This window comes from Sinohyriopsis cumingii, chromosome 6 (assembly GCF_028554795.1).
Source record: "Sinohyriopsis cumingii isolate HCF-2022 chromosome 6, ASM2855479v2, whole genome shotgun sequence".
NCBI classification, from domain to species: Eukaryota; Metazoa; Mollusca; class Bivalvia; order Unionida; family Unionidae; genus Sinohyriopsis; species Sinohyriopsis cumingii.
The window spans coordinates 64,152,372-64,176,977 of NC_142966.1; the positions used below are offsets into that span (position 1 = coordinate 64,152,372).

At 37.6% G+C, this 24,606-nt stretch overlaps 1 protein-coding gene across 1 annotated transcript in view; it reads left to right on the top strand.

The window, feature by feature from the left end:
• LOC149797087 (uncharacterized) overlaps positions 1 to 22,003 on the top strand; it is a 32,314-nt gene extending 10,311 nt beyond the window's left edge. The window contains exons 5-7 of the mRNA XM_089961761.1: positions 4,126 to 4,203; positions 11,440 to 11,523; positions 19,947 to 22,003. Of these exons, the coding sequence (XP_089817887.1) occupies positions 4,126 to 4,203; positions 11,440 to 11,523; positions 19,947 to 20,094 (310 nt within the window). The 3' untranslated portion in view covers positions 20,095 to 22,003. The remainder of the gene's footprint in view (positions 1 to 4,125; positions 4,204 to 11,439; positions 11,524 to 19,946) is intronic.
• Positions 22,004 to 24,606: the final 2,603 nt, after the last annotated feature.

A 24,606-nucleotide genomic window follows, 5' to 3' on the forward strand; every position in this document is an offset into this window, starting at 1 on the left:
TATCCAACGCACATCCTACTGCACAACACCTACTTTTTGAGTACTATCCAAAACGCACAGTTTAATTACTATCGAAGATCCACTTTGTTGTTAATATCCGTACTATCCAAAACGCCTAGAGTACTGTCGAAAACCTCTGCACCTACTATGTGCGATAGAGCAGTTTATCAACACGAAAAGGCATTTAAAACCATGAGCAATTTTATGGTACATAATCAGTAGAATTTTGCGAGATGTTTCCAAGGACGATCGTTAACATTAGTGGCTATCGCATCAACTAGAGTTTGAGCATTGCAATAATTTTTTACAGGAATTATCATGGTATCAGTTAACAGTTAAGGATTGACTGGTGATGGCTTTCTATATTCAAAATTGAGAGGATGGTTTTTGTCCACTGTTCTTGAACTTCTTCTGTCAGTATATAGAAGATGAAAGTCCGTTGGCCTTCGCTGATATTCAGGTCCTAGCGTAGCATGAATGTTTTCTACCAAAGCAGCTTCCCAAAGAGCTTTGTGGTCCAATTGTATGTTGGGAGTTAATTTGGACGTGAAATAACATCGGGTATTTTTTTCTGAAATGATCGCACACGTGTCACTTGATAATGTTAAATACAAATGGTTAGTCATAGTTTCATGTTTCTGGTTTCCAAGGAGTCACTCGATATCAAGGGAACATGATTTTTCAAATGTTACGATAAATGGTACGCTGCTGTTATATTGACTGGGAAAGTAACGACAGGCGTTGGCCTCATGCCGGTAACATGTTTCATGGAAGGATTGGGAAGAAGCTAACCAATATGACTGCAAATTTTAATTATTTACAACTGTTTGTCTCTATGCGGTACACTCAAATTGGCACTGGCTGATCCAATGACACAAAACTCTAGAAACTTTAGCAGAACAGACGATTTGAATTTTAGGAGCACGTCATTCCCAAAGAGGCAGTTTTTTGTAGATCTTGAAGAGAGGAACTAGAAGAAGGATACGTTGCTGCTGTGTATAACGACCTGAAGCATACTTCATTTTATAGTCGAGGACTTGCGAATCGGCAATCCAAAAATCAATACTTGGTAGATGTATTTCCAACTTATGTCTGCCTCTCTTTCCTTCTATCTTCTGTTGAAGAAGGTACAAACATCATCTTTTTAACCAACGACAGATTTATATCCATCGTTTATCATTTTAACTTCGTTTTCTCCCTCCTTATCTCATGCCCAATCTAACAAAATGGTTCATCAATAAATCTAATCAAAGAACTACTACTTTTAAGAAGGACCTATCAAAATTATATCATTGTGTGTCATTTTCATCTTTTATTCCTCCTTATCACATGCCTAATCTAAAAAATGGTTCAGCAATAAATCCAGTCAAAGAGTTTCCATTTTTTTAACAAGGGTCTATCAGACTGGGTAAAAAATCTACTTTGTTAAACGAGCATTTCTTTTCTTTTGATTCATATGTTTCTTTTTTCGCCATTTGACGAAAAACGCTCCAAAACAATGCATGAATCAGTTTGGCAGTAGTTGGAAACTGAAAGGATGTCATGTTGGCTACTGTTTGAAAGAAAAGAAGTGCAGGATGTTGTATAGCTTTCTTTGTTCCTCAGATAAACACCCAAGGGGAAATGTGATACCAGCGCCAACTATGAAACAAACTGAGGGGGAATCTCAAATAATGGGAGTGGTGTCTTGTCACCGACCAGTAATTATGTATGTGGTATTTAAGAGGCATCATCGTATGCATAATTCAGCAAAGATGTTCCTAACGGTTTTGCTTTAACATGCAATCAAGATTTGTCTCAATACGGAAAAATGGGCATTGTTGCTGATACTATCATGGTGTCCTTTTAGGGAAAAGCCAAGATTACTGGCGAAGTGCCAGCACGTTTTGTTTTACATATAAAGAATGTCGTAATGCTCTCTTTAGAAATGCCTCCTTGTTGTAAAAGAGCGCCTGCTTCTTTTCATTGTCTGACTTTGTCCAATTTTCGAGAGCACTTCCATACTCTTCTACATTTTTCGGTCTCATTCTTCTCTGTGTACGTTCGACCAAGGACTATTGCACGGGTTAAGCACATCTGGTCTTGTGTCATTTGTTACTTTGGTCAATACTGCTTTTCGTACTGCGTCTAATAACACTTTGCGCGGTCCGCTTTCTCTAGACAATGAAACATGTGTCACGTGAAGAGTGGTTTTTCGTCAGTCATGTTTAACTAGTCATTGGATTGTTGAACGTATTGATCTTCTTCGAAGACTTGCAACAGTATTAATTCTGGCGGTGTGCTAAATTCGATCCAGCTAGGAGATTTCAAACTATCATGAGTAATGGAGAGTCTGAAACGATCTTCCTCTTTGCCTTGACATTGTCGTTTCTGTGACTTTAACAAGGAATACCGTACTTATGTAATGAAAATTGCTTCTTTCTTTATAGGCACTTCAGACTTGAACTCTTTAAACTTAACCATCTACGTGTAAACCTTGATTTGAACGTTTTTGGAGTCAGTGTTAGCATATCTGGAATGTAATGATACTTTTTGGAAGATACTGACTGAATTTTGAAACCTTCATTTAGATTGATGGAACAGTTTAATCCCTTTGGATCCGGATTTATGATATATATATATATATATATATATATATATATATATATATATATATATATATATATATATATATATATATATATATATATATATATATAGATAGATAGATAGATAGATAGATAGAGAGAGAGAGAGAGAGAGAGAGAGAGAGAGTTGAATCGTCACGTTCTTTCACCTATTCTCATGACGAAGTCAAGATGTGTACCATGTGTACCACCGTAGAATCTTCTATGCATGTCTTGATCATGATGTTTAACCAAGAATACTTAGTCTATGTGAAGGCATAATCGATCATCATCAAGATTACAGACATGGCTATCTGAATGAAAGGAACTAATGTTGAAAGATATGTCTGAATAATAGTATTCAGCTTGGCAGTGCGAAAACGTTAGCGAAGAAGATCGGTGAATCGGTATAGTATGTGATATGTAGCCTTTGATTAAGAACCCCAACAGCCCTTTTCAGGGTCTCCAGAACTCTAGAAAAAAAACGGAAACGCTAATTTTATTTGCCAAAACATTTTTTGTGTCTTTTATGTGCTTGTGTATGTACGTGGTTTTATATGTCTATACATTTTTCACAAATTGAACTTAAAATATCATTTTATCCTTTTTCTTTTATTAGTGTGCGTGTGTATTAACACTATCCTGCTATTTTGTGTTTCATGGTATGTTTGTATGTAAATGGTTTGTAATTGTATATAAACAGGTCATATAAACAGGTCATTGCCCATGTAGGTGATATTATGTTTGTATGTAGGGATACTTCCGTGTGTTTATAAACACTTCGTTACGGTTGTGTTTGATAGTTGTGTGTGAAAGTGTGTGTCAATTTCATCCCCTTGTTTTATATCCTATGGTTTTTGTTGGATGGTAGATAGCATATTTGAAAATTACAATTCCTTTTTCATCCCCACAACACGTTTGACCCTATAAACACTTTTGATTCATGAACATTTTTTACCACCAAGTGTCATCTCCATGTAGGTCTATGGATCACATTAACATAGGATTTGCCGTATGACCCTATTTCCGTGTAAAACTATGGGCTAATCTGAATTCCTAAATAACACACAATACACACATAGAACTAACTACGATTCACTTATGTGAGCCGCATAAATCATCAGGACACATTTGGCTAATTTTAGCCTGTAAAATATGCATCAGTTGTTTTACGGCGTAAGGAGGTGGCAACTCTATTCTCTTCGATTTATTCCCTCGTGGTCTGAATACTTGAAACCAATACATTCAGTCAAGTATCTTTACAATAATGCATAAAAAGGAGATACTTGCTTGAATTCTTCAAACCATATGTAATATGCTATACGTGATGAGGTCATCGACTGGTTGATCCACTACTTATTCCAGCCAAGTTGTCATCTCTACATGAAAATCAGGACTAGAAGATATTCGGGTGACTCGAAAGGTACGTTCATTTTGATATCGTGACATTATGGAGTATTCGTTGTCTGTTATTTTCTCTCTGTTTTTTATCATGTCATCCTCTATTTTCTGCTGATAGATCTGACTACTGTGGTCGCTGTAAGGCAAAATGCGCCACAACGGGTGCCGCGTCGGAACGAACCAGAACCCAGTCACGGTACGTTGCTAACATTTATGTCTCACGCCAGAATGTGCGGTATTTTCGATCTTGTTATGCGTTATATATCGGGAGAACTTCTATGTACGTTTTACTTTTGGGGGCGGGGGTCATATTGGAATTAACATTAGTATATAGGTTTGCATGGCAATACTGGTATGAGGTCAGTCGGGAAATCCTATATTAAAAGGGTACATATGATTAACATTGAAGGTAAGTGGTACACTGCTGGAAGTGGCAGTCCTCAATTTTGGGTTACGTAATAGCATTGCTAGAGTTGACCTCGATAATTGTCAGTTTAGGTACGTGGCAGAATATCTTTTTTAACATTACCATAGGTGCAACAGGCATTATAGAGAAAATCGGGAAATAATATGTTAAAATTTTTCCATATAATTACACGGAGATGGCACCCGTGTTTTGATTACTATTCAACATAACGCTCTATTATCCATCATTTGTATGGAACTAAAGTGAATCCTTCCTTAAGATCCAAAGGTGTAATTTCCGGAAGGTTTGTCCTTTATATGTTCTTTCACTGATTCTACTCAAAATTTCCAGAACTCAATCCTAGCAATGGACCAGCTACTTTTATCAAGGGTCCTATCAGCATAGGTAGACATTCTGCAAACTGAACAAGAACGTCTTCTGGGTTTTTTTGGCTTCTCTGTATTTTTGTTTTCACCACTTGACGAACAGCATCCTGACGGTTTCTTTCATTTTATTACGTGCTTTCTTGATAATTTGTTTCCGCATCAGAGGATTAGTTTTTATCAGTACAATCATACCATCGCAATATTTAGCTCAACGAAAAGATAATCCATTTCTTTTCCATTTTTTGAGGAAAGTCGTGTATTGGGATAACCAGGAGAGCGGCATGAGCCTCTTCTTCCTAGAATCTTGTTTCAAGAGCAAATACACTGAACTAAATTGTATCTCACACTTCTTTTATACTGAAATTCGCTTCCACTGGGTGTCGGCTCATTTTGTCAGCTTTACCACTGGCAGCACTCGACAAGGAGGTATTTTCAATGGTTGAATTCGAGGTAATATTTGTCAGAAAAAGCAGTGGTTAAAGAAGAAAACGTCGTCTCTGCCGCAAAAGAAAGAGAAGATATTTGAGAAATGAGTTTCCATGTTTTCATCAAATTGGGAAACACGGTTGCTAACGCGGCCTTAGGATCCCAGTTTAGAAAGGAACGATAATGACACCTTATATTAAGTTACTTCCACCGGGACTCACAATGATTTGTTTATAGTTTTTCTTCTTTTTTTTTTTTCTTCTTCTTTTTGGTTTGATCCATTAATGGGTCTGCCAGTTGTAACAATGCTACCTTTAGTTTCATAAAAGCGTTTGGTTTGTTGGGGTATGCGAATGATCCCTGGATGTAAATGACGTGTTGTTAAAGTAATCCATCAAAACTCTTCTTCGATACTGGTTTCTAATATGTACACCGGGACTTATGCATTTGTTTTCGCGGCTGATGCCATACAGTGCACGAATCAGTTTGGCAGGAGGATAATATTAAAAATAAGTTCTGTTGAATAATGTTTGAAAAAAAAGAAGAACATTGTGTGGTTAGATATTTTCCCTCAGATAAGCATCAAATAGAATGTGTAAATGACATGATCTCTTTCTTGGCACCAACGGTGAGACAAATTTCTGCGCACTCAAATAATTGGGAGCACTAGTCACGATAAAATCGTCTTCGCGAGGAATGCCTTCTACAAACGAAATGTATAGTCCTTGACATTGTTGAAGTAAGGCGATTGCCACTCTTTGCAATACCCAGACGATACGTTGGGATGGACGATCAAAAAAGTGTGATTTTTTTCGTTTGACAGAGTTCGGTTCAACCGGAACCACTGAGTCCATCAATTTAACGTGTTTATGGTATGGCGAAGATACAAGCCCATCCCCACCCCACGTTTTGGATCTAACTTTACATCGATTATTTTGAGATCTGAGGAATAAGAGGGAGAATGTAACTGCAACAATGGTATTGAGAATTCTGAGAATACCATCGAATACTCAATCCACTTAATGCATTTGATACATATTTCATTTTTGTTAAAATAGTGAAACCACAAGAAATAAGAACATACTTGCATTTCATAAAATAAAGCATGAAAACACATAAGGCGCAAATAACTACATACAGCAATGTGGCATAAATTAAAATCACCAAAAGTAAGTGTACAATATTCTCAATCAATATGGTATGGTAAGCGTTTTATATCAGCCCTTCACTGAAATATTTTGTTTTAAGAAATAGTATAACTTTTGCTAAACGGTATTTGATAGTGAATTATATGGAACCAAATCAGTCACTAACTCATACACTATATGCCGTGATAAAGTCTCTTCTTAAGGCGAGAAACATCTTTCAAACTTTGTTTGTGTGCATTCCTCTATGTCTGAATTCTATTGATTTCTGTGTTCCACTGCCACGTCGTAAGTAGAAATTGTAACACTGAACCCACTGCCACGTCGTAAGTAGAAATTGTAACATTGAACCCACCGCCACGTCGTAAGTAGAAATTATAACATTGAACTTCATAATTTTTATTTTAATATGATCAATGTCTGACCATTTGAACATTTTCAGAACACTTAATTCTCTTATAGCATCCCTGGCACCATGGTTACAACGCCTATGTCGTGTGGGATGTAACTGTTATTTACGTTTCAATTGAATCTTTAAGAGCTGTCTATAAATTCGTTCTCGTAGCACAGGAGGCAAATTACGAATGTTCTCTTCTAAAGGATCCTACACGAGGATCATATTATTCTGGACTGATCAAAGGAAGGTAGTCACAGCCACAAGACCATCTGTCATGTCGCAAGTAAGAAGAGTCTTCATTCAAACGTTCGCGAAGTGTCAGTCCACAGCAGAAACATTGTACCTTATCTCATCCTGCCAAGAAGACAAATTCGGCGCTGGCTTAGGATTTAAGCTTTGGTCATTCCATTCACTATTTCCATTTGAACGTCTGGAATCGATTTTCAAAGTCACGAAAGCCCGGCAACAAAACATAAAATGTGTGTTCTTCTTTGAATAGTACGTTTCGTTGAGCTAATAGCGGTATCTAGTGTGGTTCGTGAATGCATGAATGAGACCCAAAAGTCATTATACACATTGGGCCGCTTTTACCAGTAAAGTAGGAATGTCGTGATGCATCGCTTTCGATAGTTGAGCCGTAAGAACCCTAAACGGCATCACATTCGATAGCAGTGGAGCGGCAACGTGGAGCAGTATCACTGATGTCACAGAGCACGGCATCACTCTAGTCGCAAGGCACAGCATTGCACACGAGATCGTACCAAACTTGGAGTCTTTTGTCGGTTTCTCACTCAGTAGCTGTGCCGAGTTCGTAAGTATCGGTGAAAGTGTGGTGATCCCTGCATTGAACATGGAGTAATGGGTCCCTCATTCGTTTGTTATGTCAAATTAGTAATATTCCTTGATCGGCGTTTGTATTCGCAATGAAGTGTTGGTTTTGGAACTTTCAACTCTATTTACACTTTAGTTCGATATGTTAGCACTATAACGTATTGTGGCCAGGAAGTAACATATGTTCCTGGTACACTACAATGCTGACATTTCTAAACTTCGCCATACGGTTGTCTTCCATCGTTAATTTTCGAGCGTTTCAAGTGATCTCCTCGTAAGGAACTGTAGTGTTACATATAATTTATCTGTCTCATCTGTAGTTCGACACGAAGATGAAATGACACTACCTTTTTGTTTCAGTTTGAGAAATTCGTTGATGAACCTGAGAAAAGCCATATATTGAAGTCGTCGTCATAAAGGTGTTTTTGTGGTAGAAAAGAGACAAATTTTGTATACTTTTAACGGTTCTTATCCGCAATCTAGAGCAATAAATCATTTTGCCTCTCACCCATGTTCATGTCAAAGCGCGTTCTGAATCATTTAGGCAACCAGAGTAATCATGATTACAAGTTTCAGCACGCGCACAACACAAAGGAAACATAAATCGATGTGGGAAGACAGGATGATACCAGTAAGCTGCATGTAAACCTTTGTACTTAATCAGTCTTTCTTATTGATTAATGTGTTTCACGCCGATGTGTTCTGTCTAGAAGTTACTTGCCGAGAGGAATCAAATATAACTGCACATCCAATGATACAAGGAACACACATAGATGCAATGGATGTCTTTTCTTCAGATTCGTTAATGTCGAACATCAAGCGTGTCACATTGGTTCATCTTCAAACAAGCCTTCGCTTGGATTCAGAGGTTATATGTTTACCACGTCTTAACATCGGCAATGCGTTTGCATTCTACATTGGATCGTGGGTGATTTCTAAATCCCAGCCTTTCACTGAAAGACTTCAAGTTTTCTTTCCTCCTCTGTTTCTAGCATGATGTATCTATTTGTCTTCATTTTCTCATAAATAATAATTGCAGCCAGCATTTGTGGAGTATCAACGGTTGACCGAGAAATAGGACTGAGTGGGTACGATGACTAGTCTGTTCGCTTTTAATGAACCTCTTTCGATAGAATAATGCACATGCTTTTGCCATTGTAGAAACTTCCTGGCAACTGATTGATGCCTCCGCGATCCAGAAACAATTGTCGCAATTTTACAGAGCAGCGGCGTAAAATGTTCACATTGGTTCGTCAATATTTCATTATTTCTTCTTCAAAATCTTAATGGGCTGAGGAGTGATTTTGGTTCAGAGCATAGACTGCATCTTGTTGTTCTGTTTTCATACCGTCAAAGTCATATGAGAGAACGTCAGGCAAATGCAAGAGTTGATTAGCTTCGGTATTGAAAAGGCGTTGGAAATAACATTTGGCAATGTATATCATTTCAAACTGCTTAGTCATTTTACTCAAGGGCATGGTCAAATAAATCATTAAATATTTAAACTGTACTTGTTCCACTTTCATGCAGATGAGTTCGGCATTGTTCATGGTGACTGTGAAACCTTCGGTACGTTGATCAGAATAATATTTCAAAAGAACTTTTCCATCGTATCTCGAGAAACTGCGTGACATGATTCAATCAGCATATCGATGATAGTCCCCGTAACGCTGGATGTCCTCTTCGTTTTAAGTGTCTTCGGTAGGGTCGAAGATCCATTCCGAGCAATCGTGATGATTGCGGGATACTCGACAGATCTTTCACGTCCTTCTGGAATCGTGCCACACGTGGGATAGTGAAACAAATATAGGTTCTGGTATGCATTGATGAATAAGTTCACAAAACGGCTTCTTTTCTTTCCGAACATACTTGTGCCTTGGAGTTATCGGTTCGAATACGATTTCCACAAGCTGAACACAATCTCAATAATTCGCAAGTACCTCTCTGTTGTTGAACTAGTTTCATCCGATGTTCTTCGTAACAAGTGGGGCTGACAACGGCTCGCTTGCAAGTTGAGGAATGAATTCGTTATTTTCTTTCAGTAACGCATGCTTTGTAAGTTAATCACCCATTACATCTGCCTCCACTATGAATTTGCTGGTCCCGATTGATTAACCATTGGTCACATGTTTGTCTGTAGTATCCTGTGCTATTAGCAATTTCATCTAAATGCACTTGATAATGACACGCACACCACATGGAAATGGATTTACGTTTTACTTTGGCAATCATTGAGTAGTATATCTTTCGTAAGAGATATTGGTGACCCTGATTAGGAGGACAGTTAGGTGGGGTTTCTGGAAACAAATTATGGACATGACATCTTCAGCTTCAATGGTCTCAATCTCTTTCCAAAGTCATGTCCTACTCTCTCTTGTTGTTGTAGGTAGTGGTAGCAACATGGATGTAGTGACGGAAAGTTTAGAAATCTTGACACATTTTTTCTCAGATTACTTTATCTCCACCAAAATGTCCATTACTTCTGTTATTCACAAATCCATGTTTTCCTCTTTTTTTTTTCTTCTTCTTCTCGTTTTCTGTTTTCCTCGTCCTTTTGTTGTTGAATAAATGCTTATTCTGCTTTTCTATGTCGTTGGAAATTATTCTCCAATTTTTCTTGTCTCTTTCCGAAATCATCCACAAACAGCAACGACGGAGAAGGAGGTGAATGTAGATTTACCGTCGCAAGTAAATATGCTTATGATCTATAGACACTCACTTACCCTTGTGTGTGAAATTATGTTTTCATGCAAGGGTACAGTAGTGTGGCTATAAACACATCCTTACCTTGTGTGTGAATAGTATGTTTGTAAGAATATAACTGTGTGTAAGTGAACATTTCTCTACTCTTGTGCGTGATAGTATGTTGCATGTTTGTGATTAAAAGTGTCTATTTACCCTCTGCCAGTATTTATATGTAAACCTGTGGGCTAATGATAATTCCCGTATGACCCTCAAAACTCACATATATCGGCTCACTAGTTACTATGTCAACAGTTTACATGATTACGACAAATGTAGCTGTTTCTGAGAGACAAAACAATACTTCAGGTGTATGTCGGCCTGGAAATTTAAAGTAAAAGCATACACAAATTTCACTGCAGATAAGGAAACCACAATCTATTAGGACAACCTGGGCCATTTCTACGAGTGAATAGTTACAATGTTTCAACTTTCTTTTCCGTCAATATGGGACAAAGTTTTCATCATTGTTCAGCTTAGACTTTGGTAATAGGATGTTAATTTTTCCGGTTCTTTTAATACTTTGTAATGACGGTATCTGTTGAGCTCAAATGCGATATGCAATCTTATCTCAGAGATAATGGGATAAAAATATGACTCCAACATTTTCCAATACTATTTAATAAGGTAATGACACTTTTCGGACTGGTACCTATTATTTATGTATCTATAGGTAGACCAATGATGTTTTCCGATATGACACCTTAATACAACTATTGAATGTTTTCATTACTTGAAATGCCATAATTTAGTAGGTGACAACTCGGTTCTCTTATTTTTGTTCCATTAGGTTCTGAGTACTTAAAACCAATAAACTAAGTCAAGTTCCATTACAAAATTATTAACATTGAAAAAGACATATATCTGCATGAATTATTGAAACCATATGCTATATTTTATCTGTGATGAGATCATAAAACTAGTTGACCCACGACCTATTCCAGCCGAGTGGTCAGCTACTCATGAAAAAACAGGACCAAACAATAACATGATGACAAAAAATGTATGTTCCTTAATTGTGACACGATGTGGGTATTTTGTTGTATGTTGTTTTGTTTCTGTTTTTTTGTTCATTTCATCTACAATTTTCTACTACTAGAGTTTTCTACTGCGGTGTCTGTAAGACAAAATGCGTCACAACGACTCCTGTGCCGAAACGAACAGTTGCCAGACTTCAGACACGGTATGTTCTACATTTTTGTTTCAAACGCCAGGCTACATTTTATATCCTGTCAAGGGAATTATCCCTCATGTGTATGTTGTCTTAGTCATTTATAGAGCTGTCTCATATTGTGCTCTCCGGAAATTTCACCTCAAATAAAAGAAACTAGAATATATTCGGACCACATCGGCTATTTCTGAAATTGAATCATCTATAGGACTGACGGAGAAGTTACAAATTAAAAAAAATAGTTCGATACATTTGCAATTTCTTGCTCAATCCTTGTTCTCTATATAGCCGAATTTGTGCGAATGTTAGACGTCGGCATACATTCGTGGTTTAGTTTAAAGGAATGATCTTGAAATTGACAATGCAACATACATATATAAGGGAGACAACTCGTTTATCACGTTGACATAAACTGTCATTCATGATTATCTTCCTCTCGACTTCGATGTATACATTTAAGTACAAAACTGAGGAAAACAAGAAAATTCATGTCATAAAAATCGAGTCTTTGGACTGATGTCACTACCTTTATAGCTAGTAATTATTCACATCATGTTGGACAAAACTCCCAAAAGTCTGAGTCGCTGTACATGTTATGACAGTTGTTGCACACATTGGATTTGTAAATGTGGAAGGTGAAGATCAGTCAAGACTATCATGCTCACTTCTGTACTGTTTTGGACAAGTACTGTGCTTTCTGTGAATATTAAAACGTAGTGTTTGTGGTTATAGTAGTTCCTCATTGTTTTGAAAAGATTCCCGTTTGGGGTATGAAAAGTCAAGCAAACCCGAAAACCTTTCTAAGGCATTTACCTTCCAATATATCAATGTGACCATTCTATTATATGAAAGAAATGATGTCCAAAGAATGGAGATATAACATATTGTATAGAAAAACCAACATACACATACACACGCACGCACACAAACACCAGCAGCATAAAAAAGTGTTGGTTCCAGAGAACTTATTCCAATGGGATTGACCCTTGAATCTAAAATCGATTGCGTTGAACTCTGAAAGACTCAAACTTCTTTCCCTTGACTTACTAATGAACCATAAACTTTCTCTGGAGTCGTTTCCCTTTCAAGAATTATTCAAGAGATGCTTTGTTTGTTTGTTTGTTGTTGTGGGGCTTAACGCCATTTTTCAGCACACGATAGGCTATACATGGCGGCCAGTATTAATGGTGGAGGAAGAACCCGGGAAAACCCCGGAAAGAACCACCGACCCACGAGAAGCTACTGGCAAGCTTTCTCACATACCCACATTGTTCAAGAGATGCAACATGATGAATATTATCAGCACATTCAATGCAGAAGTCGAATACGTAACTTTAAAATATCCTCTGATAATTATTCATTGTTAGGGTGAAGAAGAAGAAGAAGAAGAAGAAGATGATGATGATGATGATGATGATGATGGTGGTGGTGGTGGTGGTGATGATAATGATGATGATGATGATGATGATGGGAGGAGAAGGAGGAGGAAGTGGAGGAGATAATACTGAGGATGATGTTGAAGGCGATAGATGATAATGAATATGAATGATGCAGGGAAGGAAACCCAATGATGTTTAGTCAGCAGTATACATTTACCAATGAAACCAATCTCTGGCGTTTCTTTAATAGCGAGAGAAGATGGAAAACCAAACGAAACTTCTTACGCTAGAGCGCAGGCATAATGGTCAAGCTGAAAATCATCGCTCACTTTCATCACAGCTCATACAATGTCAGCATATATCTAATAGCTGCATTAAGCCTGCTTTGACTCCTGAGTTATGTACACAAAGGTCAGTCATCTCTGCATATCAGCACACAAGTACCATGACTGGATAGTATCTTACTTCCCTCATCGCAGACTGAACCCTATGTTAGCTTACCAACAAGTGCGTGGGCTCTGCTATATTTAATTTATTGCATGGTCGTTAACAAAAAAAAAGATTGCGGACTGCGTGAGATGTATGTTAGGTTATCTGTCTAACGCATGTATATTCTTATCACAATGATCAGGCGTGGGATAATTTTAAGCTGGGATATTTATTAATCTTGTCATTGCTGAGAGGAATCGGATTTCTCCGGCTAATGAAATCACCATATGGTGCACTGGATTGGTTTGTATATGAACGAGACTATGTTGCAAATTGCAAATTCGTGAAGCTTAAATTTAGTCACATATATACGGTTTGGTTTGAGGTTGTTGTTGTTGTTGTTGTTGTTGTTGTTGCTCTAGGGTTTAACGCCATTTTTCAGCACAAGATAGGCCATATATGGCGGCCAGTATAACTGGTGGAGGAAGAACCCTGGAAAACCCAGGAAAGAACCACCGACCCACGAGAAGCTACTGGCAGGCTTTCCCACGTACCCACGCTAGCCGAGTTGGTTTGAGGTAATATATGCACAGCGGTTTCCTGGTGACCCTCGAAATATGGCGGACAGAAAATAGGAAAGGGTTTCTACTCCTTCTTACAACTTGCAACAGAATATAAAATGTTGCTAAATGCTTACATGATATTTTTCATGCAATGGTATATATTCGTATTCTTCTTTGCAGCTATAAAATTGGTCTGACAGGCTATTACAATGAATGACCAGTTAAGGAAATATAACTTGCTTTGAGTTATGCACTGCATCTTATCTTATTGCCACTGCATGTATGTATGAAACATTTGCAGATTAAGGAATCACACACAAACACACACACACACACACACACACACACACACACGCGCGCGCGCGCGCTGAATGAGACATGTAAGTGGACAGGCTAGTTAGTGTTATTGCAAGGGTGGGTGTGTGGGTGGGTGTGATTTGGATTTTAAGCGTAGCTTTAACAATTTTTCAGTCATATCCCTAAGATGTCTGCAGTGTGGCAGTTTATAGTGATGTCTAGCACTGGGGCATCATGCCACAGACATGTGACATCATGTTCCACATAGTCACATTATCCTGACACCAGGCCGAGCAGTCCTAGCACTAACCTCTTAATGCTGAGCGCCTAGTGAAGCAACTGTTAGTACCAATTTTATAAGTCTTTGGTATGACTCGGCCGGGCTTTGAACCTCCGACTTTTAGTATCCGATGCGAATGCTCTAACTACTTAGGCCATCGGAGCGGTTTGCAAGGTGTAATGGAGTCACCTGTGTACTGAACGCCACATGCCTAATGATTCGCGATAATAGTTGTTTTCAAAATTCCCCTATGCAGATCATACAGATTTAACTACGTTAAGAATAAAGCTAGTCCGCATACAAATACAGTTAAAACTACGCCGCAAGTAGATTTTTTTATTCGAAGCATATACATTTGGATCCCCTCCAAATGTTAACATCATCGAGATGATAAGGTCGTAATTTGCATTTAGGATGACTTACACATAAATTAATCATACAACATTCTTTCTCATGGATATAAATTTTACTCATTTAAGGGGCGAGATATGGGATGATTTCGTTTGCGATGTAAATTTAAATTTACCTTTGTCAACGCTCGCAGCCTTTGTGTGGATTTCCGTTGCATAGCGATGAAAACTATGCTGGCCACTTGTTCCAGACTGGTCGGATGTGTACGATTTCGAAAGCAGGAGAAAAGAACACTACCATACCTACGAATTGTTTCCTAATCAATTAATCACACTAAACTGAGTCAGAAATTTGAGAACTGAAATTAGCTCTTAAATCAGTGCTTTAGTTTTCATATCCACAATAAACCATTCGTATAATGTTACCATCACGTAACTGAATTATAGCCCTCCATCTTCATTTTCATTTCAATTATAGACGCTTTCGCCCATACGGGCATGTGCGTCTGGTTATTGTCCATAAGCAGACTATTTAATTGATCCCGGGGAAGGAATTAGAGCCTCATCCCCTGGGCATTAATGTGCATTAAAGGCATTGTTTAATTGAGCCGTCAGGTCTTGTGTCAATATGACTGGCTTCATAGACCCTAGCGACCTGAATGTAGGTATCACGGTACCAATGGTTTAAAATATACCTCAATGCTAATGTTTTGTGAAATAAATATACTTTCTATCCTACCTCAGCATGCATGTCACACACTGTCATAGACAACAATGCTAGATTGTCAATTTCACAAGGACAAAACCAGGTACTCCATCGCATTTAAGAAAGATAACTCTGCTGGAACTAGACCGGGGTAAGAGTTATCTAGTCACAACAAACACAGTTTCAGCCATGTGTACCACATTTTAAAAAAAATCATACAAAATACAAAATATGATCTAGATCAGAATTAACATGTTGCCAAGAGGCATAACTATTGTTTAAGCCTAACAGAAGGTACAACTCTTACATAATGCACCAATCACAGCTAGTGTTGTTCTTTATTTCTGAATGCCATCTTCTACACCTTCGGCTCCGCCCACCTGGACTTGCGCAGTTGGTACCGTTATACCTGTAAGGCTATACTCAGCGGGGATAGACCCAGCACACACTCGAGCTAAAGGTAGCAATTCAGTCTGCATTAGCTTCGCTAGGTGTCAACCAAGCAGTATGTGACGCCAATAGCGATTGATCGCCACTATGACGTCACATCGGGACACCTAGGTTTTTATTCCCATGTGGAGGGTTAATTAATTGTTCATGAAGAGAGGAAAAAGTGCCTCTCCCTTCATGTATTTAATATGTACTATGCACGTTTATTAATTTATTATCCGGGGGTAGCGAGGAGGAAGGTTCGGTCAGGAAAGAGCCTGCTCACTAGGAAGGCACATTGGGTTTATCCAGGGTATACATATTTTGACTCCCTTGTCAAAATGTCAATGAATTGAGACTTGACGGATTTTTGGAGATATATTCTGCGCCGTTTTTTTTTTTTTAAGATAGAACCGTACCAGTGACCGCTTAGTGATAGTCTGTAGGGTTATTTAAACTTTATCTACTGAGTCTGATTTGGGTGGGGTGGTTCTTGGTTTGGGTTCACCCTTTTGTGGATGGTTATTTAACTTTCCTAGGCTTAATGGTGCGCCGCTTTGTGCAGCTGGGCCTGGTGGTCCTTGGGGTTAAGATCACCTCATATATTCTTAAGTTTAGGATCCTAACTATTTTCGCTAGGTAGTTGGTTGCCGCATTGTGCAGCCGGGCCTGATGGTCCTTGGGGTTTGGACCACATTATAGGTATTAATTTTGGGATTATAGTAGGTTTTCCCATCTTGTTAGACTTTGCCGCCTTGTGCAGCGGAGCATGATGGTCTTGGTTTTTTTAGACCACCTTATACTAGTTTTGGGGGTCTTATCTAGGTGTTCTAATTGTTTTTAGCCTCGAGGAGAGGCTGTGCCTTAGTGCAGCTGCATTTGTTCTGCTACATATAATCTGCGGTCACCTTGCGGTAGGAAAAGTTGTTAGTGTCCTTAATTTTATGTTGTAGGATTGTGGTTCCCTAGAAAAAAACAAATTTGTTAAAGAATGAAACAAAAAATACATGAAAAGATTTTTTTTTAGTTTAGATTAAGGGTTATTGCAGTTTATTTATTTCTGTATGTGTGGATTTAGGGTTGGGTTAAGTACTTGCTAATCTATCTTTATGCTTGATTTATTTTCCTAGTTTTTGGGATGAAGCTAAGTTATTTTATGTTCACGCTAAGTCTATTTGATTAAGACATACCTTTGCGAATACTCGGGTCGCTAATACATGTCAAAGACATCTGATCTTATTTATTCACTGATTTTAAGTTTATTAGCCTGTCTACAAGTTATGATAATTGTTCCTATTTTGTTTTATTTATGTGATGTTATTTTATTTTCAGGCTAAATCTATTTTGATTAGACATATCTTTGCCGAATACTCGGATCGCTAAGACTTGTCAAAGACATCTGTTCTTATTTATTCCCTAATTTTAAGTTTGCTAGCCTGTCTACTAGTTTTTATAGGTTTGGACTTATTTTATTTTGATTGCTGTCCTAGCATGTGGATAGGTTTATTTATGTGATGTTATTTTCAGGCTAAATCTATTTTGATAAGACTTATCTTTGCCGAATACTCGGGCCGCTAAGACATGTCAAAGACATCTGGTCTTTTTACTCCTTACATTTAGTTTGTTAGCCAGTCTCTTAGTTGTAATTAATTGAATTGTATTTATTTACTGTTTAGCGGGTCATACACTTTTGTTTCAACCTCCCACCACCACCACCCACCCACCACCCCGTTTTCCCAATGTCGGTGAGGAAGTTTATAATATTTTTGTTGTTGTTTTTGTAGGGTTTAACGCCATTGTTCAGCACACGATAGGCTATACATTGCGGCCAGTATTAATGGTGGAGGAAGAACCCAGGAAAACCCCTGAAAGTACCACCGACCCACGAGAAGCTACTGGCAAGCTTTCTCACATACCCACATAGGCTGAATCCGAGACTGGAACCCACGCAGATAGAGGTGAGATGGCAGTGATCCGTAACAGAGAGTGCTTTAGACCACTCGGCCACTCGGGCCCCTTAATATTTTTTGTAAGCGATGTCCTTATTTAAGTTTTGTTCTATGAGAAATGCTGGATAGGTCGGTGCGGACCCTATTTTATGTTGTTTATTCCTAAACCTAGTTCACTGGGTTCTTACCGCTCCGGTGGCCTAGTGGTTAGAGCGTCCGCCTCGGATGCGGGAGGTCGTGGGTTCGATCCCCGGCCGAGTCATACCAAGGACTTATAAAAATGGTAGTAACAGCTGCCTCGCTTGGCGCTCAGCATTAAGAGGTTACTGTTAGGACTGGTCGGCCTGGTGCCAGGATAATGTGACTGGGTAGGACATCATGCTACAGCTCTGCAGCATGATACCCCAGTGCTAGACATCACTATAAACTGCCACACTGCAGACATCGTAGCAGTATGACTGACAAATTGTTAAAGCTACGGTAAAAAATCCAAATCACACACACATAGTTCTTTGGGTTTCATACTTATGGCGGGTGTTTAAAACATGTTCTAAATCTTCTTGGAGTGGACAGTGTGGGCATTTGCCATTTGAGTTTATGTTGATTGTCAAATATTTCCCAAAGCTGCTGGCTAATTTAGTTTTGCCTATTATTATCCTATTGATAAGTTTTTGATTATGACTTCTAACGAGTTGTGGTGGGTTGGTACGTCCTTATTTGGAATGGAATATAGCTTGCTTTCCTTTTAGCTGCTATCCCATCGTTGTTGCCACTTGTTGTCGATTTTAATTCTGATGATGCTATACAATTCTTGGACGCTGTAGCATAATGCAATGGAGTCAGGTTCATGCGATATTGTTTAGCTACTTGGTCTGCTTTATCGTTATCTGCTAATCCGATATGGGAGGGTACCCACATGAACTCTATTATATTTTAGTTATTTAGCAGTTGTTTAATTAAGTGGATGGTTTCCTTCAGGAAGTTGCTTCTTGTGATAGAGTAGTTTGATTTAATCGAGTTGATGACGCTAAGTGAGTCGCTAATGATAACTGCTTGTCTAATATTTGTTAGTTGGATCCAGTTTAGAGCTTCAATAATGGCCCAGAATTCGGCTGTGTAAATGGAGCAGGTGTCGGGTAATCTAGCTCCCAATGCTGTGTTTGTTTCAGGTATTACTATGTCGCAGTAGTTTTGTACGGTTTTGTAATTTTTTGAGCCATCTTGGTGTACCCTATGTAATTTTCTTCTAGCTCGAATATCATGTTTGTCCTTATATCACGTACATGGTCTTGTTTCTTGCCATAATTAAGGGCTATTGTGTTACAATTAGGGTTACCTCCCGTCCATGACGTTGTGTCGGGGTAACTGCATTGTTCAGTTTATAGAGTGGGTAGGATAAGATCTGAACATTCCTAGGAATTTGGCTATTTTGACAAACTTTATTATTTCCCCTGTTATGTGCAGTTTAGGGTATTCTATGGTATTTCTTGTTCATGTTTTATGCTACTAATTTATCGTATTGATTTAATAACATCATAATGAGGCATATATAAGGATCAATCATATTGCAAAGTCTTGTGTCTGAGATTCCAGATAAAACTAAAGAAAAGAAACCCAACAAAATAGCAAAGTTTAACGTTTTCCATTTGTATTTAGTAAGGTAATGCGGACTAATATGTATACTTTGAGAGACAAAAATACGAATTCAACGTAACTCTATCCAAACACACACACACACACTCACACAACAGTTCACTGTTTTTATAACATTTAACGATGCACTCGAGGAGGCAACAACGCAGTTCTCTTTGTTATGGTTTATTGAGGGTTTGAATGCTTAAAACAAATAAGCTGATGCAAGTATCATTAAAATAATAATAAAATTCAGAAACAGGTATTGCCCGATTGCGCGAAACTATTATGTACAAATAATTCTAGTCGTGTCGTCACCTCTTCCAATGAAAGCAGGACTGGAGAAGAAGCAGATGATTCGAATGGACAGTTCATTTCTGTTTCGTGACAATAGCTCTGATATTTTTATTTTCTGTTACAGAATATCTCGCCTTCCATTCTCTTCTCGTAGATATGACTACCTTTGTGGATGTGAACCAGAATACGTCCCCAGGAATCCTGCGCAGCGTCCAGCATGGTTTATGTCTCGGAGACGGTGCTATGGGTGTCCCTACCGTCCTCGGACATGACCGACATGAGACGTTTTCTTTATTCATGCATTTTACAAACCGAAACTCGTCCTTGTTAAGACTGCATCATCTGCTTTGTCCGATTCCCATGTTTCTTTTTCAGTTTAAAGCTAATATTGCAAATGTTACATCCATGATAATACTTTTTAAAATTGGTACGCAGTATCAATAATTGGGGCAATATAACATCTTCGAGCTAATAGTGAAAGTACAGATTTAGCGAATGAGCAAAATTATTTACCAATGAAGTAGAGAAATGCAGATCATTTAAAAATCAAAACTATGCATTACCTGTTGACACATTGATATTTGTTTTGTTCAACGCTACCAGTAAGTGAAAATGTTTCGGCTAGAGTCCTGTTTCCAATTCATAACTAACGCATGTTTGATCCTTCCAGGTATACAGTATAGTTAGTTTCCCAACCTAGTTAAATAGGCATCGGAGGTAACTACTTTCCCCGTTCGTCCTAAATGATCAATTATAATTATCTCCCTCCAGACAACCGTAGCAAAGTACTAAGCTGAAAAACACAAAGAAAAGTATAGTATGACAGTCGACTCAAACTTTGCGACATCATTGTTATTGGCTTGATTTATTAATTATTTGCATCATGTCGGACAACACTCCCGACAGGTTTTAATCACTGAACATGTTATGTAAGTTTTTTTCCAGTAATTATACAACGTCACACTCCATCGATAAGAATTTACCACCTAAGTTGAACAAACATTGCTTATGAATATATACGATACCTAAACAATATAGCACAGTTAAAGCAAATAGTTACAGCATCCAGTTACAGCAAATAGTTAAAACTGTGCTCTATAAGAATTCGTTAGATTTATTTCAATTCCGAATAGAAATACACCGATTATCTTAATGTGGTATGGTACTATGTACTATTCATGAAAATAACTATTTACAATAAACATTACAGTCGAATGAAAGTTGTCTTTTTTTGGCTGTTGTTTGTTTAGCTATTGACTGCGTTAATCGTAGAGCGAGCAAGTGAACAATGTGTTAAATATGAGATAAAAAGATCATCAAAAGCAGGTGTGTTGTGCATTTAGCAACATGAGTAATCAGTGGAAGAAAAAAAGTGGACTGCGATAGGCAGACTCATAAAAAAAGATCCTAATCTGATGTAGCATAATCCAGATTATGGTCGATGTTCCTTTGTTACACTGATTATCCCTAACAAACTGCACAGACCCGGATCTGCCAGCGCTTTATGCGACGGCAGATCCGGGCCTGTACAATTTGCAGTTGGACTAATCTTATAGGCGAGTTTATATATGAGTGTATACAGTAAGTTTCTCCAAACACTTTTTTTTATTATTTACTGACACCTCTCTAACAATACATCCATCCGACCAAATAATTATTTTTGTTGAGTGTAATGGAGCTTAAATTCTTACCTTTTAGTGACGTAGATTGATCGAGCACTTTATAATTTTTCTTACATTTACGGAACATAGTTTGTCTTTGCCACGCTTTAGATTTAGGACTTACGGCAGGATTCTTTCTTTGTTTAGCATTGCTCTCAACGGCTTTTCTGAGAGTAATTTTAGCAACGAAATGTATTATCCCTCCCTTCTTCAAAAGCTATATGTGCTGGTAAATATGGTGCTAGTGCATCTGTGTACATATCAAATATCAGTTTTGTAAGCATGCTATATCTTTCTTCAACAACTGCAATGTATACCGTGCTAATTGTGTTGTTAATTTTGTTTGCACTTATCATAGAAATATTCACGTCACTTAAGTTACTTTACTAAGTCGCGTTTAACTCTTCTCTATCTCGAGTAAAGGATTTTGGTTTCCCAAGCATCGTAGTTTAAAACATTGGTCTTTAAATACGTCAGCTTATACAACCCATACGCTCCCAATAAAGTAATACATTTTGTCTGTGTTTTTTTTTAAATTTTATTTTGCTCTTCTACTTATCTCTCCATGTCTTTGCTTAACTTATTGCTCGTGATAATTATTCTTTCTTGACATTTTACATTCTTTCTGAACATTTTTTTAAAAAAAGTTCTTTTCTACTTTTAACACTGCCAAGATCTTTTTATTCTTAAACCTATTTCTTTGCTCCATTGAAAACGTATTCGATTCCCATTATATTTTCCATTTAGTTTGCAGCGAAGTCAGTTAATTTCAATATATTTCAAAGTTGTAGTTGTTGTTGGGTTTAACGCCATTTTTCAGCACACGATAGGCTATACATGGCGGCCAGTATTAATGGTGGAGGAAGAACCCGGGAAAACCCCGGAAAGAACCACCGACCCACAAGATATTTCAAGGTTAAAACTGTTGCTATGTTCTAATTAAACCCCTTTTCAGCTTAAATTTTTAAAATTTCAATTGGAATTAGACAGTAGGTCAATGTTACAACTCCAAAAAAAGCATTGCACAATAAATGGGGACAACGATATTGGCAAGAAAGACAAATCGTCGTTACATGGTTCAAAAACATTTAAAAAGTGGAGATAAAAAAACTTAAAACAGTCTTATGTTACGTGTTTAGGCTCGAATGAAACAGTAACAAAAGAGTAAAAAACAACAAGCTTTGAAAACTAAAATTTCCCTGGAAAACAATACTCTAAATATGAAGAGAAAAAAATATGAACTTACGTTTCAAGAATCAAATCCAAATATAATACGAGAAAAATCCACGAATAAAATTTAATTTTAGAAGTCTTAATAATAAATTGCTCTAATTATTTCAAGTTCGAGTCCCCACGAAGAATTCAAGATGGAAGACGATGACGTATGCTCTAAACTTGTGTTTTGAAACCTACAGTTAATTGCAGAAACAATATCACTCCGGTTTCGGAAATCCGAATAAATTTTTATAAGAGATGTCTTTTTCCAAGAATTTCGTACGAGAGTAGTGAAGGGGGGCACTTTACGTACAATGGGAATTAGCATTACAGACCCCCCCGGGTTAGATTACGTACAATGGAAATTTAACATGGCGAAAAATCGTGGGTCAGATTACGTACAATGGGAATTAACATGGGAATAAATCGTGGGTCACTTTACATAGATTTGTTTCATTTATTATTATCGTACAATACACAAAAGTCCCGTCATTCACACACATTGTTTGTGTTACTCGTTTAGTCCAAAGCCAACTCGGTTTCAATTCTGTTATAAATGACAAAGCAAAAATGATCGCAACTTAAGGTTATCATACTCTTTTGTTTAACATTGAATACTTGAATATTACTTCTGCTTCAAATAGATTCCCTGGCCTTCTTTCCTTGCCGACTGCCCTAATTTATTTTGTTTGTTCTATGTTTCATATTTTCCAAACCACATGCTGAATTAAATTTTGCGGAGAGCCTTTGCAATCTATGAATAGCTAACGCTTGTTCTTAATTAGATATCAATCTGTAATGAAGAACGTAGGATAGTTTTGGTTCTCTATTTTAAGGGAAATTGCTTCCTGACAAAGCATTTAGTCATCAGTTTAAGAAATACCTCCGTGATATCAGGACAAGAAACTGGAATGAGGAAAGCTACAAAAATTTATAGTCTAGGTTGACTCGTTGTTACCTGGGCCGAGTTCTTTGTGTAGTGCATTCTGACTCCTTGCGACTTTGGTTGAGTTCGATGTGTAATCGGGTCCTGATCGTTGTTAACTCGAGATTTTGTGTAGTGCAGATCCTGGTTCGTTGTTACCATGGCTGCTACTAATACTTACGGAATATTATAAACCTGGTTAATCTAAGGAAAATTGCCTGAATAATGAAATTTAAGAGGAAATCTGTACTTGCATACGTCTGAAGTAAATTTCAAATACACGTGACGACGTGAGAAATTTAATTTGAAATAGTATTATGGGAAGAGTTTACTTTGGAAGATGAGTTCACAATGATCAAATTCGGTTGCTGATTCGTATCAGCCCTAGCATCTGCTCGTACATATCTGAATCTATTTGTTCAGGGAATCCGTGAATTATTTTCACAATAGTGTTGCTGTTGGTTAAGCGAAATAAATTGATGTTTTGAAACTCATTCCAATGTCATTACCGTGCAATTGGACTTGTGACTTTCGTGAACTGGGTTTATGTTTGTGGTGTTTCTCATAACAGCTGAAAACCCAAGACAAACGGGCTTTTCTCTACTTTATGCACTGCGGTTACAATCAATGGAACGACGTCAAATAGCCAGTAATATTACCACGTGTGTATCAGAGAATGTATTTTCCTTACCAAATTTTAGGGGCTGCATATAAGTAGAATGTATACTCTTGGCAAAAATCACAATCTATGACAGTGTAAAATATATTGCATAGCACCATGATTTATAATATTATTCGAGAATAATTTCCAAAATTGCTGTTTATTTGTGTTGGTTTAGTGCTAGCGTTTGAAAATGCTGTTTATTGAGTGCGTTGATTATAAGCAATAAGTATATAAAATGTTGCAGTGCCTAACCAAATACTTGGGTGTTGCAATTGTCATGTATGGCTATATTGTGTTTAACTTTTGTTCCTGACTGTTA